Source organism: Motacilla alba, chromosome 2 (assembly GCF_015832195.1).
Source record: "Motacilla alba alba isolate MOTALB_02 chromosome 2, Motacilla_alba_V1.0_pri, whole genome shotgun sequence".
In the NCBI taxonomy this organism is placed as follows: domain Eukaryota; kingdom Metazoa; phylum Chordata; class Aves; order Passeriformes; family Motacillidae; genus Motacilla; species Motacilla alba.
In genome coordinates, this window is record NC_052017.1 from 53995516 (window position 1) to 54012780 (window position 17265).

Below are 17265 nucleotides of genomic sequence, written 5' to 3' on the forward strand. Positions count from 1 at the left end.
AAAGACACAAAAGCACAAAAAAGGGGAAAACAGGATGGAGGGGTGCGGAGGGAAGGCAGCAGCTCCTAGGATCTCTGCATTCCACTGATGCTTTCTATGGATTTTCTGTGGGCTATTAATACTTGACCGTGGCTGCTGTGATGAGGGGCCCTGCTCAGCAGGGTGAGGGGAGCAGGTAGTGATGGGAAGGTCACTTGATGCTGTTACGTAACACACAGAATTCACAGTGATTTGTGCTCAGCAAAGCTGCCTCTGACTTACGTCATGTGAATGCAGAGCCCAGAGTGGTACCCAGTGTTGCCTGCAGCAGCAACATAACCTTTTAGTGAAACTGTCAGTGTTTTCTCTCTCTGTGGAAAGCCTGGTGGATGTAGGAAGGTGGTTTTAAGAAAAAAAAAAAAAAGAGCTTTTTGGTTGACAAAGCTTAACATCTGTTAAGGATAATTGGTTTTTAGAAAGCTACTGCTTCCAGCAGTACAAGTCTGTCTATTTATGATTTCTGAACACTCAAGCTGGATTCTTCCCCGTCTTTTTCAAGGGGTTGAGAAATTCCTGCTCTGGTCTGTGATTTTTAATAGATTTCATATACTTTCACATGCTGCTTTCATAGCTGGTAAGGAAAAATATTCCTTGTCCATATTCACATGGAGTATTATTACAGTATAACTGTGGTAAAACTGTCTATTTTTTTCTTACCCAAATATGACTCTGAAATGTTTATATTTAGACCAGCTTTGTAATCCATGTACAGCATGTACAGTGATTTTTCCCAGCAGTCTGCCACTGTGACACTGAGAGAGATCCTCAGGCATTCACAGATCAGTCATCTTTGTTATTCAGAAACAATGTATCTATATGTTAAAATAACAAAACCAGTAGGTTTTTAAAGTCATCCTAAAACATCATGAGTTTCCTAGTGCTCCTAACGGTCTTCAGCACCTGTGGGGTACTTCTGTACGTCTAGAAAAACTCATTTATATTTATATAAATGAATAAAATGTTATGACTGTGGTGCTTTTCTAATATTTTAGTAGCTGCCAGAAGTTAAATTTATATTTATAAATGCCTACAGTTCTACTTGCCTTTTAAAGTCATTATAGTTTGTTATATGAAAAGCATCTTTTATGAAAGCATTTAATAAAAATCACTTAAAACATGTCTTTTTTCAGAAATTACTTGCTGCAGGAGCTGTTTGACAGAGCTGAAAGTTTCAGAGCCAAAGGAAAAAAAATAAAATCAGTCTTTACACTTGGAGAGTGTAAGCTTACAGTGTAAGCTTTACAGTAAGCTTTGATGAAGTTGTTTTTGAACCAGTATCTTTAATTTTTAACTTTTTGCTACATGAAATATGACAGTTTAAGTAGGTATGATAGATAATACTAAGTAATAGTTGCCATATGTATCAGTTTATTTTGGGGAGTGGTAAAGAAACTATTCCTGCTTCTCTTTCTCACACATTCAGATCCACAAATTTAATTACTTGAGTGAAATAAATGAGATATGGACCTTTTTATATATTTGTTATATTTGCTTTTTTAGTTCTTTTTGTTATTCAGTAGTTGTTTAGGCAAGTGTTGATGCACAACATCTACTTTAAAGCTGTCCCTTTGGTATATTGCACAATTAATTAAAGGCTGGCACATCGGCTTAATCAATTCCTGTACCTCAGTTTTCTCCTCCAGAAATTAAGGTGGTATAATCCAATCCTGAAGTGATTTTTAAAGGTGCTTGGACAACAGTTATTTATTCTGGTGATCATGGTGGATAGGAGTATTTACACTGACTGTATATTTGAGTACCAAATGAATGAGACACTGAGGAACGTGTAACTTTTTCATTAGACATGTGCAGTGGTTTTTTTCATAGGATTTAGTCCTGAATATCAGACTGCAGTAGTTTAATATTTTTTTCAGGTCAGGCAGCATTTTCTGATCCATTTTCACCTGTAAGCTGATTTTCAGTGTTTAACACATTTTTTCTACCACTGATTTTAAAATGTATCAAGCACTTTTAGGCATATTATTATAAGAGAAGCTGCAAAGAGTTTAGACAAAAGCCAAGAAAAGAGTTGAACATAAATAAACTTGGCCACAATGGAAGGTTGAAGTCAGAGCATTTGGCTAGTATAGAAAAGCATTGACTGAAGGCAGAAATGACAACACTCTTTAAAAAAGAATGGTGATAATTTTTTCCAATTTTTTGCCACTGGATGTAGGACATGAGAACAAGAGAAAGACTGAAATTTTTTGCCACAACCCCATGCTGTTCCATGACACTTAATGTGCAAGTGATTATTCACTTAGCATTCTCTTCCTTGCAGCTGAATTCACTATGTAACATATTCCCAGTGGCTTTCATAGTCCCTAGCATGTGCCAATTTCCTTCCATCTTATGTGTGATGAGAGATTTCTATTGAGCTGTTCATTGACACATAGCTTCAGTGTCAGTGGACAGAGTTTGCTTCTGAAGAGCGTAACAGGACTTGCAGCACCAGACTTGCTGATAAGGGTTGCTATGGCTTGTCTTTGCTGCTGCTGTCTCTCCAGCATACCTTGGTGACTACACTAACAGGTTATAAGGCCACAGCATCCCACTGTTATTTTATTTTCTCTCAATTATGGAAGTTATGTTTTCAAAATCTCCTTACATCTAACTGAATTTGTGATATTTTTTCTTACCTGTCCTAACCCTCTTTCTGTATTGAAAATGTTTTTTGTCCAGAACCTGAATTTTTCCCCTTGTTAATCTTGCTCTCACTGTGGTATATTCCTCTGACTTGCTGTTTATCTTAAAAAGGACGATTAAAAGGCATCAGAATGTTGCTCCAGATGAACAGTATCCTCAGAAGAACATTGCTTCTGCAGTAAAACAGTGTTCCTCCTACCATTTATTTTCCATCATTAGCAGATAGGCTCCTTTTCTGGACCTCTTTTTGCCTGGAAAGTGTGACTGTTAGAGAGCTCTTAAATGTGTTGTTTTCACAGCAGCACTTTGAGTAGAAGGGGAATGATGTTGCCTCAGGAAAGACTTCTCTAAAAAGGGGACCCTATGTGTACTGTGCATTCTGCTGATCTGAACATCTACTTCCACATTCAGCAGCTCTGAAGGCTAATTCTGGAGTTTCATTCCCCAAGCTCCATGGGAGAGGATGAAGTCCTACTTGTCTACAGTGTCTCAAATGTCTAAGTTGGAGCACTGGCACCTCCCCTGCTGGTAGTCCTTGATGATCTCAGCGTCACTTCAGTGCTTTTTTCCTTTTTGACAACTAAAAGTCCATGACCTGGGTCAGCATGGAGAAATGATATACATAAACTCCTGAGAACAGGCAAGCTTATCCTTAATAGAACTTAACAAGAAAAGTAGAAATATACTATGTTAGCTGAGCAGCCTTAGAATACTTTAACATTACAATGTTTGACCTTCAGTTATGCAAAAATGCTGAATAATTCTGAAAAGCAATGAGAAGGAAATATGATAACTTTCTTCAGAAATACCTGGCTAACACATAATGCCAGGTTAATTATTTCTTTATGGAGATGATCTTGGGAAATTTGTGATTGTTAGGAGACTATGGCTTCACAAATTTTTCCAATAAGTCTGAAATAAATCTTTTTTGGATCAGTGTATTTCTGACAAAGCTTTTTTAAAAAAGGGAGACAGACCTGGCTGGCTTCAAAGGTTTCCCAAGTTGTTAGATTTTCTGAACCAAGTATATATGTTCTATCTAAATTTTCATACTTTTGGGAGTTCAATTTTTTGAAAAAGACCTATTTATCATTCCATCTAGAGAAGAATGAATTTATCTGGAAGTGTTCCATCAGTGTCACTGCCTTCCTTCAGAATGAGGAAAGAGGAGGGAGTTTTCGAGCATCCCAGTGGTAAAAAGTACCTCATCAGAAAATTTTGCCCTGTCAGGCACATCAGTGATATTTAATGTGCAATATTTTCATGATCTGTCAAGAAACAGTAAATTCCTCCACATATGAGCATCAATCTGGAAAATGTTTCACAAAGCACTAGACAAAGTTATCTTCATTTACTGCATTGCTATGTGTGGCATAAGATGAGATTGTCTTAACAAGTGAAATATGTTGTTGGCAAGCTACCAAACCATGCTGGAAACACTTGGTTTTGTTTCCCCAGTGCTCCATTATATCAGTTCTGTTATGAAGGTTGACCTGAGTCTGCAGAGAGAAATCCCATCCTTGATGGAGATGAAGGAACCTCTGGGTGGGCAGCATCTTCACTTCAGTGCATGCTGGATCAAATGTGGATGTCTCTTTCTAGCCTCAGCCAATTCCTTTCCAAGAAGTATCTGTGGAAATGTCACAGATCAGACTGGAGGAGCAGTCAAGATCAGGCATCTGAATTGCTACTTTGAGCATATGGACTAATTCAGAAGCCAAACTGATAAGACAAAAAAACCACTAGTAGCCTGTCTTGTAGAAATAGTGATGTAAGTGGAAGGAAAATAAATTAACCTGTTAGCTCTTTGACACTTTGAGATGAGAAATAAGTGAGCTCTGTTAATTTACCCATGTCATGAATGGCTGTAATCTTGTCTCTGGTTGGCATCATTTCTGCATAGTTACTGATGTAATGTAATTTTCTGTTTAATTATAGTCTTATAGGCAATCATTAGAAAAATGTATTAAATCAAAATATATCTTTTATAATTTTTTTCCCCAGCTACTCTGAAAATTTCTTTAAAAATTTTATCTGGTTCATCATCTACATTGAAGAAATTGTTGTCATTCATAAATTACCTCTGTCTGCCTTCTGTGATGAGAAGCAATCGAGACATACCTAGAATGCTATCAGTAAGACTTACCAACTTCATATCATTCTACTGAAAGGACATGTTTTGCCAGGCATGGTTTTTACCTACTTATTACCAAAATCTATCTATTTTATTAAAAATTGGTTCTGTTTCATTTTAACCAAGACCAATGGGAAATATTTTCTCTAATCTTGGAACTGAGAAAAGGGGAAATAGCCTGAAAAGCATCACTATTGAAAATGAAAGCTTAGTTCCCTTAAATTCTGTTATCCTCTGAAATGGTATCATCAGAGCTGAATAAACGAGACTCTGCTATATATATCCTGTGGAACTAAACAGTGGGAGGATCTATGTGCACTTAAAGGTCTGTTTTACTCAATTATTGAATGAGCTCTTTTTATTTGGCCATGTGACTGAAAAGCTTTTTGCTGGATTTTTTTTTTAACTGCCAACAGCCAAGAACATATTGCTGTGATAAATCCAGAGAGACAGTCTGTAAAGGACAAAGTTGTCTTTTTCTAGATAGAATTTGAATGTTTGATTAAGAAATGTAACTGTGGTAGCTACAGATAAATTAGAAAATTATATATATATCTTCTTTGGTCAGCTTGCTCAAGGATGAGCCTTAGTGGCCTTTCTGTACTGGAGAATGAATTGTTTATTGCATTGTGGCTGCTTCCAGCTTAAAAAGTATTTTTGTGCTAAGTGTTTTTGTAGTTGATTTTTATGTTCCTCTGACAAGATCTCAGAAGCATATTTTTAAGAAGTTCTATATAGGCAAATACTTAATTTTTAAATAACAATCCAAATCTAATTTGAAAAGTTTAAAATTGAAGTTTTGTCAATGGCAATTGTTTTGTATTTGATTCTGTGTTTTTTATTCCTTGGAAATATGGTGGAAGAAAGTTTATCAAGTGGCTGATTAAGTCTTTTTTTTCCTCATTCCTAAGGACTAGGAGTATCAAGTAAATATACAGCAAAAGAACTAGTTGGTCACCAGGTAAATATAGCCATCAGAAGTTAAATTATAATTAATGTTTTTTGGTAGGATCTTCAGACAAGTTGAGAGGATGGTCCCCTTGTCTTCAGTGCTATAAGGGGCAGAAGTTCAGATAGTATCTTGCTTTGAAAAGCTTGCAGCTCAACTTAGTAGATCAGGTAAATTAAATTGTCACGTGAACAAACTGAAACGATATCAAAGGCAGTAAATAAAGTATTTCTTTTATTGTTGATGTTTTGCGGAGTAAGCAGTTTTAAGGAAAGTGTCTGCTCAACAGTAAGGGTAGAGGACAAACCAAAGGGTAGTAAGAAAGTGGCGGAACTGGTAAGAGGGAGTGAAATAAGAATTAATGAGGAGGGTGTGAGTGCACAGCTAGTACACCAAAGGCTGAGACACGCTGATCACTTTTAGATAGCTATCCAGTTACTTTTCAGCTACATTAGTAAGTATAGGCAGAAACAACAGATGTCAGTTTTGGTTGGGGGTTTTTTTTGTGGTTTTTGTGGTTTTTTTGTTTGTTTTTTTTGTGGTTTTGTGTTTTGTTTGTTTGTTTGTTTTTGTTTGGTTTTGTTTGTTTTTTTAATTCAGCAGAGTAATGTTTTGCTTTATTTGGGATGCAGTAAAGGACACAGAAATTCAGCCAGGGATATCACTGCTAATTATTCAGACAGTTAAATTTTGACCTTATTCAATCATAAGAAGTAATCAATCTTTTCAGGAAGTATGAGAGCAACTCATATGAAGCAGAGAAGGGCAAAGAGATTGTCTTTGCAGTTCTTTGAGATTCCTTTTTGTCTCATTCTTTCTCTTCTGTATAGCTCTAGTACAGATATTCTGAACACAGCAGATTTCTGTACTGCTATTCACAGGAGGATGGTCCAGAGGTTAAAATGCTAGTCTAGAATAATCAGATTTTGCCATATGATTCTAATTCTCTGAACATGGTGTAGTAGTTACTTGCCTTTTCTGTTCTTTTTTTTGCCCAATGGTAAAGTGACCAAAAAAATGCACTATTATTGTATTAATCAATTTTGTGAGGAAACAGAACACTCAAAAGTTTGAGGAGCGTAGGTGTTGCTATGCTATTAATAGTTCCCTTCAGCAGCCCACACATAGGCTGCTTGAGTTATATCCTGCCTTGCCTCAAGCTGCCATCCCATGTCATGTTTGCCAGCTGCACAGAGGTGTTTGAGATATCCTGTGTGATCTGAGATGATGGTTGGAAGGCAAATGAATCAAATCAGTGATTTCTCAGAGTTGATTCTTTGTTTTCAGCTTGGTCTCTGTTCTCTCATAATTGTTTCACTCCCACTTAATTTCTTCTTCGATTTCTTACTCTTTTTTTCTCTATATATCTGGAACTATGTTGTTAATTGTTTCTTTCCATTTTGTTTTCCTGTTAAAGCTACAATCTGTGAAAATCACCTGCCATGCACCATTCCAGCATCTCTACCTTGATGCTGTCCTCTGTTATATTGGCTAGCCTCACACACGGTCTAGGGAACAGCTTCTTTATTGTTTGAACCTGTACGGGTTTTCACATCCACTGGAGATGTTCAGAATTCAGACAGATAGTATCTGATTAACCACCTTACCATGTGGGACCCCATAGCATTAAGTCTTGTGAAGTTCTTAAGAGAAAAGCAGAAGTCCTTAGTAGTATACGGACATAGCTGTTAGTATTCCTTCCCTTCTCATAAGTAAAATGAGGCCTTCATAAACTTAAAAGCACATCCTTCAGTCTCCTTGTATTTCTACTGCCCAGCTAAGTTTTACTGCTGGACCTCTTAGGGTCACACTTAATGCTGAACAGTAACCATCTGCTATTGTGTTAAATTTTGCAAAGGTGCATACTTCCAGTAAAAGATATTTGCTGGATGTTGCAAAGAAAATATTGTGGTACACTGCAGTATGCAGGTCAGTATCCTCTGTAAAGTTCTTTTTGGTTTTAGTCAAATGACCAAGGACTAAGGTAGAAGTCTGTGGCTTCATTCCAAAACCAATCATAATCTTGTTTATTTTGTGGATCTCTTTAGAGAACTTTTACATTATCTGGACAATGATGAACAATTAGATTCTGTGCTTTGCAGAAAAATTATCATCTATGATCATTTACTATGATCATCATTTACCATGTTACTATGATCATCTCTCATTGCATAATGTTCACATTTGTCATTTAGGCTGCATTTGCCTCTTAAATTTTGATTATGAGAATGTAGCTTATCATAGTGGTTTATGCTTGTCTGGATATTATTCAGTACTCTTTTCATTTTTTAAGCAAACTGTTCCAATGCATCATGGTATTTTACAATACTCAAAGCACCAGCAAGCAAAAGCTTACAAAAATTAACAAAAGAAAAGCATTTGTAAGAGAAGTACATTTTTTTGCTTCTTTAAGCAGTGAATACCTTATCAGAACTTCACAAACAGCAGAACAGTCCTTCAATAAGAAAAATCCACTGGGTCTATAAAATGTGAAGAGACAACATCAATTCACTGAAATTCAGTTTTACTGAGAGAGGAAGTTGGGAGAAGGTTCTGAAGTAGCATCACTGTACAGTTGTCATGTATCTTCCCTAGTCATCTTCTTTTGAGGGGGTTTGGAAAGAGGTTCGTTGGAGGTTAGAACCATATTACATGGACAGTTAGTCTGACCAGTAAAGTTGTCTTTATGCTCTTCCATACTGGACCGTGCATGGTACCTAGTAGCTTCTCTCTTCCATTACTTGGGCCATATTTCACGCATTCATGCAGCTCAAGATACGACTTCTCTTTGACTTTGTACAGCAGAAATTGCCTATGTTATACATAAAGATAGCAATTGTGGAGCTGCATTATGTCACTAAATGATACATTCCCAAATGCAGTTTACTATGATGGCCCTTCTTCTAGGATATGATCCGCTATGTCAGACTTGAGCAATAAAACTCAACTGTAAATGGTGGACAAATGAGCATCATTGTGCCCAGTGTAAGAGAAGATCTAGGAGGAGTCTGGGGAACCATTGTCAGTACAGTAATAATACAGGACAGTGAAGATTTTCTGTAATTTGATGAATATTCAGTTGTTCTGTGTGTCATTAGTAGTGCCAGTGTGTACAGAACACAGAACTGGAAACCACAGATGGCCTAAAGCTGATCTGGAAACCTGAGCTAAGTTCAGTCATTTTGTAAAATTAGCAACAGAAACCAGCACCTCACAAAGTAATTGATTATAAGTGAAGAACTTTATTGTAGTGTCTTTCTTCATTTTATTTGATAAAAATTTCATAGGAAAATGCTCAGTGTTCTGTATTAATCAGGTTTTCAGGCTTTTGAGAGTCTGTCAATGGCAAAGGGATTTTTTCCCACAACTTTGCAGCAGATATTAATCAGAACAAAGGGTTCAGCAAACATTTCACTGTCAGCTGTTGTTTTTGCAGGAATGCAATGGTGAAACAGCAGCAGGAGTACAAGGGCAAGGCTGTGTTTTTGGAAAGCGTGTGACTGTATAGTATGGAGAGTATGAAATTCAGTCAACCTCTTAGAGAAGAAAAGCCATTGAGCTTGTTGCATTAAAGCTATGCTGAGATCAAAATATTCATAGCAGAACTGAAACTGCACAATACATTATGCTATTTCAGGCACAGGAATCTTAACTCTGTTATAAAATGGTAATTTCTACTTACTGGGTGGGTTCAGCACCAGAGAAAAAATTAATAGGTTTTTAAAAATCTTAATATTTTTCTAATAATGAAAATCCATCCAATTTTTAATCCTACAATGTAACAATATTGAGAAATATATTAATGCCCATCTTCTTTTATTGACCATATTTTGAGATTTCAGTGCTGAAGTGAAATGAAGGCAGAAGATTGTAGACTTCGACATCATGACAGAAAAAGACTGGTTTTGTTATTAAAGGCCACCCAACTAGATCTTGAGTAGTTAGATATGAATGTTACTGCTTTGGAGAGGAGGCTTTCTCCTCTGGACTATTAGCTGGACTAAACAAATAGGTCCATAAGCTTAATACTTAGTTATCTGTAATCTACTGCACTGTCTCTTCCTGCCCCTCTTTGCAGCAGAACAACTAAGCAGCATGTTTGTAATGATTCTCCTTGTTTTCACTTCAGCATCACAGGTGCTAAATGTGAGGAGGTTGGAATCTTGTGTGGCTTCAATGACTCTTGAGTATTCTGTTTCTTGTGTTTAACACCTTGCTGTCATGCTTGAGTGAGAGTCAGTATATAAGTTTTGAAATTATTTCTACACTGGGGTTAATACTTCTATGTTCTCTTCCTTGATAGCTTTTATTTCTGGAACAAACAGGGTTTCCTAAACTTTGTTCCTACATTTGTCAAATATCAGCTGGGTGTCACGGACCATGCTTAACATTTCTACTTTGAAACTGTTTTATAGTTTTGTCATATTGGACACTTTGTCCAATTGTCTTTTTAAACATGGAGATGTTTGTGGTGCTTGTATAGGGTTTTTTGGTGGGAGAAGATGGCTGGCTTGTGGCAAGACAATTGGTGGGGTGGAGTTTTTTGTCTGTCTGGAATTGCTGTCAGGCTCTGGTAAGCTTGGGTCTGTGAGAAACAAGGCTCATTCTTTAAAATTTTTGAAAGTTTAATAAGGGATAAAAAGGACAGTATCCAGCACTGGGGTGCTCACCAAGCTGCCAGAAGCATGCCGTTAACTGTAACAACTCTTCTTATGTACTTTTTTATTGCATTGGTCAAATGCATATTAATGAAGATTATACATATTCAAAAATTCCTTTGAGTTTACATGTATCTTAGTTTGACCCCTGACCTCATCTTCTTAGAGTACATGCCACAATGTAGATGTGATTTTGAGAGTCTTGTATTTTATTTCCTCAGAAGGCCCCTTGGTCTGTGGTTTGACAGGTATTGATAGCCAAAGGGTCAGTGGTAGATTCCTTTTTGCTCTTTGGGTGTTATTTGCCTAGTTTTTACAATGTTATCTTATCATACAGACATTCTAACTACCTTTACAAGTACTTTCAATCAACATTAGCTATTTCGCTATTGTCAATTAGTTACAAAAAAAAGGGCATTCATTATTATTTCACAAATACAATTGCTTCTGAAAAAGTTAATGTTATAATACACAGTACATATCCTCTATTTTAGTATTTTGCAATAGCTTATACTATATTATATATTAATCACACTAAGATACACAATCTGCACAGGGATTCGGGTATTAACCATAAAAGGCTGACAAATTATACTATATCAAAAGCATTTGAAAAGAGATTACAAACTGTGCTATATCAAAATATTTTACAAAAGCTAATAATAGCAAAAGATAATAACTATATAGTTATTTATAACAGGGCCATGTATTTTTGCTTTTTGAGTTGACATATACTACTTCATAGTTGGTTAAGTTAAAATACAGTCATGCTTACTTCAAACTTTACCCATGGTGTTTCTGTTTTTTTTAAATGCTAGATAAGCATTGTTGTGTATCCTAAGAAGCTTCTTTCAAAGCTTCTATTTTATATTAGCCAAATACTTTAAATGTTATGAGCATTTGCTGATATCCTTATGATGTTTTGCACTAGGGTAACTCTAAAATTATTTCTCCTGCATGGTTGGCTTGCATTTTAACCAATTTCTGCTCAGAAGTACCATCTTGAAACTCCTCTGGAAAATTGCACATATTAGTCATGCAGCCCTAGTATTTCTTTTGCAGATTGTAGAAGAGTATGGTGTTAGGATAAAAAAAAAATGTTGTGGAATGGTGTTGTAAAACTGTTGTGGAACAGTGTTATAGATGCATGAGTGTGCATTTCTTGAGGTCCAGAGCACTTTACTGTTCTCAAAAAAAAATTTGCACAGTGAGTCTATGACAATGGCTTTGAACTCTCCTAAGTGTTTGTCTTGCTTTTCTGGGGTTATTCTGTTATACCCTAAATTGTTCTATTTTTGGCAAATTAGTTTAGCTTAATTTTTTCAGTATTTTAATGGTCCTGTGAATTTCTGATGAAGTCTTCTCGGGTAGCTCTGTGTGAGCAGTCAAATCTTCCTGCCCTAAGTGGTTTTAAACATGTTGGTTGTTCTTTAAGAATACTGATGTGTGCCTGGGGGTGATGTATCTTGGGATGTCTGATGAGGTCAGCTCCTGTCCGCCTGGGGGTGATGTATCTTGGGATGTCTGATGAGGTCAGCTCCTGTCCACCCTGCTGCTGCCCTGCAGGAAGCTGAACTGCCCTTGAGGCAGCTCCTGGGTGGCCATTGCTTACATCAAAGAATAAGTTTCAGCATTGGGTTTTTTCCTTCTTTTTTTTTTTTTTTTTTTTCTTTCCTTGAATTGCCATAGTCTTAAAAACTATTTTTAGGAGATGATGGCTAGGCCTCTCAGGGTGGTAGTCTCAGTAAGTAGTAAATCACTTTCATTCTTGCCTCAAGACAAGTGTTTTCAGTGTAATCAAGCTTTCTCAAGCTAATCTGTAGTTTATTTTACTATATTAGTTTCTTCAGTATGTTGCACGCACTTAACAACATTCACATTACAATTCTTCTAAAATTGCTCAGTTGAATTCAAGATCCTCATAAAACTGAATGCATTATATGGTAAATAAAGGCACTTAAAAAACTAAAGGCATATTGTTATATTGTTTAATCTTACATCATCTGAAAGTTTTTTTGAAGATGCAGCATCCTCAAATGGAAGTACTCTTGATGACATTTATAAATTACATCAGACATGATTGATGTTCTTGCTCAAATTTTGCATCTTAGTGTGGAATCTGCCATATATTATGTCAGTACCACATTTCCTGGCAATTCCTCTCTACATATTTTTACTTGACCGTATCTAAATTTACCATTGTATTAAACTTAGCTTTTACTTTATTCTCAATGCTAATTGGACTTAAGTATTTAGTTCATATATTCTTAGCAACATGCTGGATGAACACTGATACTCATTTTAGATACTTTTAAAAAATCTTTTTCTGTCATTTTAAGAGAAGGCTTAGTAGTAGCTGAGTTAGTTTAATTATATGAAATGAGGTAGCTTTTATCCTGTTTTATTTTATTAGGGTGAACATATTCATCAACTATTTTATACAGAATTCAGAAGATTACAAAAAAACTTGAATATAGAAAATTTACTGAGATTCAGTTTGTGTCCATTTCTTTAATTTTAAAATTTATTTTATTGCAAATTATACACACCATTCATACATATTGATAGATCTTCTCAACCTCAAATTTTATTTCTCTGTATGGGAATACTAAGAAAAAAAATACTAGCCACTTGCCTTCAGTAAATTCTAGATTCACTCAAGCCTTTCAGGCCACCACATGTTCAAGATCTTTCATTCCTCTGTTGGTGGTTTGTTGGTTTTTTTTAGGAGGGGGAGGTTGTGTTTTGTTTGTTTGTGTGTTGGTTTGGTTTGGTTTGTTTTTGTGGGATTTTTTTTTTTCTAATAACCTGGATTCAAATCCATAATATGGATTACTTACCACTTGGGCCTAAAGTAAAATGTTAGCCACTTATCTGTCCAGATTTCCATTCTTTAGCATGTCGTAGAGCCCTCCAAGTCTTCTGTGAAACACAATCCATCTACCCTTCTCCTGTCCACATGGGCCACAAATAAATAGACAGAGTTATTCCTGTTACTAAAGTTAATTCTTGTCTAGAAAGGTGGTCAAATTGAGGCTTAAGGAGGAGGTTAAGCACCTGCTGTTCCTGAGCACAGCCTTTACCATTAAGAATCATCAGATGCTTTCCAATTACCTGTGTGTTTCAAGTCTATTTTCTGTTGTTCTAAACCTAGTGCTACTTGCCGTATCCTAACCTTAGCCATAGATCAAACCCTGACTTTAACCCAGATATTCCACAGAACAAGATGACCAATATGTTTAAAATTTATTTCAGCCTGTCCATGAGGTGGGGGTGGTGGAGTTAGAGTAACCCACATGTAAGACAGACAAGCCTTCATCCGGCTTTAGCCCTACCCCAAAAACACCCTATAGGTGCTGACCTAACTGAGCAAAAATAAACTATAAACTATAGGCTTCTATTGACAAGCAACTTCCACTTTGAGGCAGAAGTGCACAAACAAGAGCTGAAAGGTTGGTCAGTTTCTACAACTGTCAACCTGGCCATTTTCTGTGTAGACTACCAATGGTAAACTTGTGAATAGGTTGGTTGTAAAAGGCTGAGCTAAACATTCATTAGTCCATGGAGTTATATGGTTGGGATCTAAAAGAACCTGTGAGGAATTGTTTACTTTAGCCCCAGTCTGCTCCATTGTCTCTATATGGAATTGTGGGGATGGGATTAGAATTGCCTTTAGCAAAATAGTAAGTGAATCCCAGTTACCTGTGTATATGGCATGAGCTGCAGAACTTCCATGAGGGTAAGTTTCTTTAGTCTCTAGCTTGGAACTTTTAGATCCAGCCATATGACATATATATATATATAGTTCTGATTTGGATTCGGAAAATTGAGAAACTATGTTATAAATTATCTGTATTGAGGTTAGGGTTGGTGTTTGTAGAGGCTAAATTTAACACTGCATCTTGGTTCAGCTAAATATCTGTATATAAATGGAAAGTTGGAGGGAGATAGGATAAAAAACCCCAAACCATAGGAGGTAGGTGCTGTGGGAGGTTGTTCCCTTCTGAGCCTTGCACTTTTGGGCCTGGGTGCACATTTGAAAATGTGGATGTGATTTTTTTCATATCAATGAGTTTATCATGACAAGTTTTGATGCTGTAGTTTGCTGTCTATGTTATGAATGCTCATACTACAGTTAACATGCTTCCTGCTTCAAATGTGGTTTGAATGCATTGCCATGGTCAGGAGGCTTACCTGGCCACCACCTCTTTGAATAAAACATATTGGATTTTCAGAAAGCTCCCTGGTGCGGATCAGAGCTGTGCCACACTTATGGACAGCCTGTTTGGCTCATTGGTGACAAGCAGCAATGTGAAGGCCTGTGATGATTCAAAATGTTAAATGATTTCTCTTTATAATTCTCTGTGATACTTATTATTATTTTATGAAGAGGTTGGTGATGAGGTTTTTGGGACTAGTTAACTGTTTTAAAAGCAACTAAAAATGCCCACATATGCCAGAAAATGAACATAGCTGTTGGCAGCAAAAGGCTAGTCTATATCTTTTTTTCTTCTCTGATATCATTCTTTCAGTCTTTCTGCTAATTATGCCAAAACTTCCTTTCATATGCCATATCCACAGGTGGCGTTGCATCACCTTCATTATTATCTTGACCTCTGGTTTCCACAGTAGCCATGTTCATCACCCCTTTGTGCAGCCTGATTTTGTGCTGTGGGGCTGGCTAGACTTGGGAGAAGAAGGTGGTCTGAAAAAGAATATGGTAGTACTGGAACTAGAACATTCCTAGTTTTGAGAAGAATAGGTTATAATGTTTATATGTTTATTCATAGCATCTGCTAATTGCTGTTTCAGTTTTGTGGGGCTTCTGGGTTTTATTTTGGTTTTGTTTTAATTTGTTTGGTTTTGTTATTAACTGTGCAAATAGATTGTTTGGAATTCAATTTGTAATGGAAAAGCAATCAATCTGTGGGATGGTTCATTCCTACAAGCAAGTATTCTGTAAAGATTTGGGGATTTCTTTACAAATAGGGTGAAGCCTATTTGCAGCTATGTTTTAAGTCTTCAGTATTACAATAAATGGATAGCAATGGGATTTAATAATAGAATGCATTTATTGTGGTTAAATGCAGTGCAAAGTGTAGCTGTGTCAAATTACTTTTGAGATTTCTGATTAAGTAGCCCTTATTGCTGAATTATTGTAGCGTGCTTATTATCTAGTGGATGACAATTTACTTAGGAATTAATGAGGGGAGCAAAATGAACACTGTTTTAAATAGGCATCAGCCTTACAGTTCTTCAATTTTTATGACTTTATGTTGAAAATCATGCAGATAAGAATAATGTTAATACTGTTCAATGTAATGAGAAGAAAACCTGATGAGGTTTTTTTCTTTCTTTGTCTGAACTGGAGGACAATTTGTAGTGCCAGCAGAATTCTCTCATTCTTTCTTCCTTTGAAAAAACAAGAACTATTCCCCCAAGGACTCCATACTTGGAAGTATATTTAGACACACACACACACACACACACACACACACACACACACACACACACTCCCCATACTCCTGCTTTCATTTTTTTTTTCTTTTTTTTTTCTTTTTTTTTTTTTTTTGACAGAATAGTTTCTTGTGTGAATTTTGGAAATTGTAGAGCACAAAACACTCCAAAAAGTAAAATCCTATTTATGTCTTACTGCAAGAACAGAATGTTGAAGGTAGCAGATGTTTTGATTTGGGTCATAAATATTAAATTATTCCTTATTCCTTTCACTCTAGGTTCTTCAAAAACTAGGAAAAGCAGATGAAACTAAAGATGAACAGTTTGAAGAATATGTTCAAAATTTCAAACGGCAAGAGGTCAGTTACTTTTAAACTTTCTTTAATTGTGTCTTAAGAATGCAATATATTTAACATGCTGTTTTTGAAAGTGCTGCAGGGAACAGGCAAGATTCTATTTTTTCTAGGGTACAAAATTTTATTCTGCAGTTTTCAAACAGAGATAACAGTTGCATTTGTCCATGCAGAGCACTAAAATATGGGCTGAAAATAAAAGGACAATTGGTGTCATATGTGACATCATCATGCTTAAACCGCTTGAGATCAGAGTGACAGTACATTTTCACCAGTAATTAAGAATAGAACCCAACAACAATTAAATGCAGCTTTGTGGTTGCCTTGTTACAAAGAAAGAGAAGTATTTACATGGTTTCATTTTGTGGATTACTTTCATCAGTGCTATATAATAATGCTGGTTTTATAAGAGTGAGCAGATTAATAGTTTTGGACTGCACATATGTTGTGAAGTTGCCTGTCGGTGCTGAAGTCTGTGGTGGCAGTGCTGATGAAGCATATCTAGGCAGCAATGCTCAATTACTCTTAGTGTTATAAACACAACACAGGAAACCAAAGGTTCTCCAAGGAGTTTATAATCTACTCCCAGTGCAATCCTAAATTCTAACCCCAATTACTTGTTGCTTCGTTGGACAGACTTTTTGACTCTGAGGCGATGAATTGCAATTTATTATATAGTACCTTTCTAGCACAAATTAATACCTCCCATGAACTGTGGTAATACCACCAAGAAAATAATCTTGTTACGTAAGTATGAACTGACATATCTGTCGTCTTTGTGAGCTGTTATTTAGAGTTCCTATAGAAAGGAACTGGAGAGTGAGAACTACTCCCACATGTTTTACACAATCTAAAATTTGGCTTATGTTAGTGTTTGCAGTTTCTGCTCTGAATTAGTCCTATTCTACCAAATGGTCTTTTCTCCTTTCCATGTAAACACAAAGCCTGCATCCTGACTGCTAGAATGCTTATTAACTCTTCTGCATCTTATTGTCACTTTGCCTTTATTTTCCTCTCAGTGTAGAGGAG

The 17265-nt window shown here is 36.2% G+C and overlaps 1 protein-coding gene across 13 annotated transcripts in view; it reads left to right on the forward strand.

Annotated features, from left to right (window-relative positions):
* AMPH (amphiphysin) overlaps window positions 1-17265 on the forward strand; it is a 124109-nt gene that overhangs the window by 38772 nt on the left and 68072 nt on the right. For all 13 annotated transcript variants that reach the window (XM_038125427.1, XM_038125418.1, XM_038125401.1 and 10 more), the window contains exon 2: window positions 16162-16242. In XM_038125427.1, coding sequence (XP_037981355.1) covers window positions 16162-16242 — 81 coding nt within the window. The remainder of the gene's footprint in view (window positions 1-16161; window positions 16243-17265) is intronic.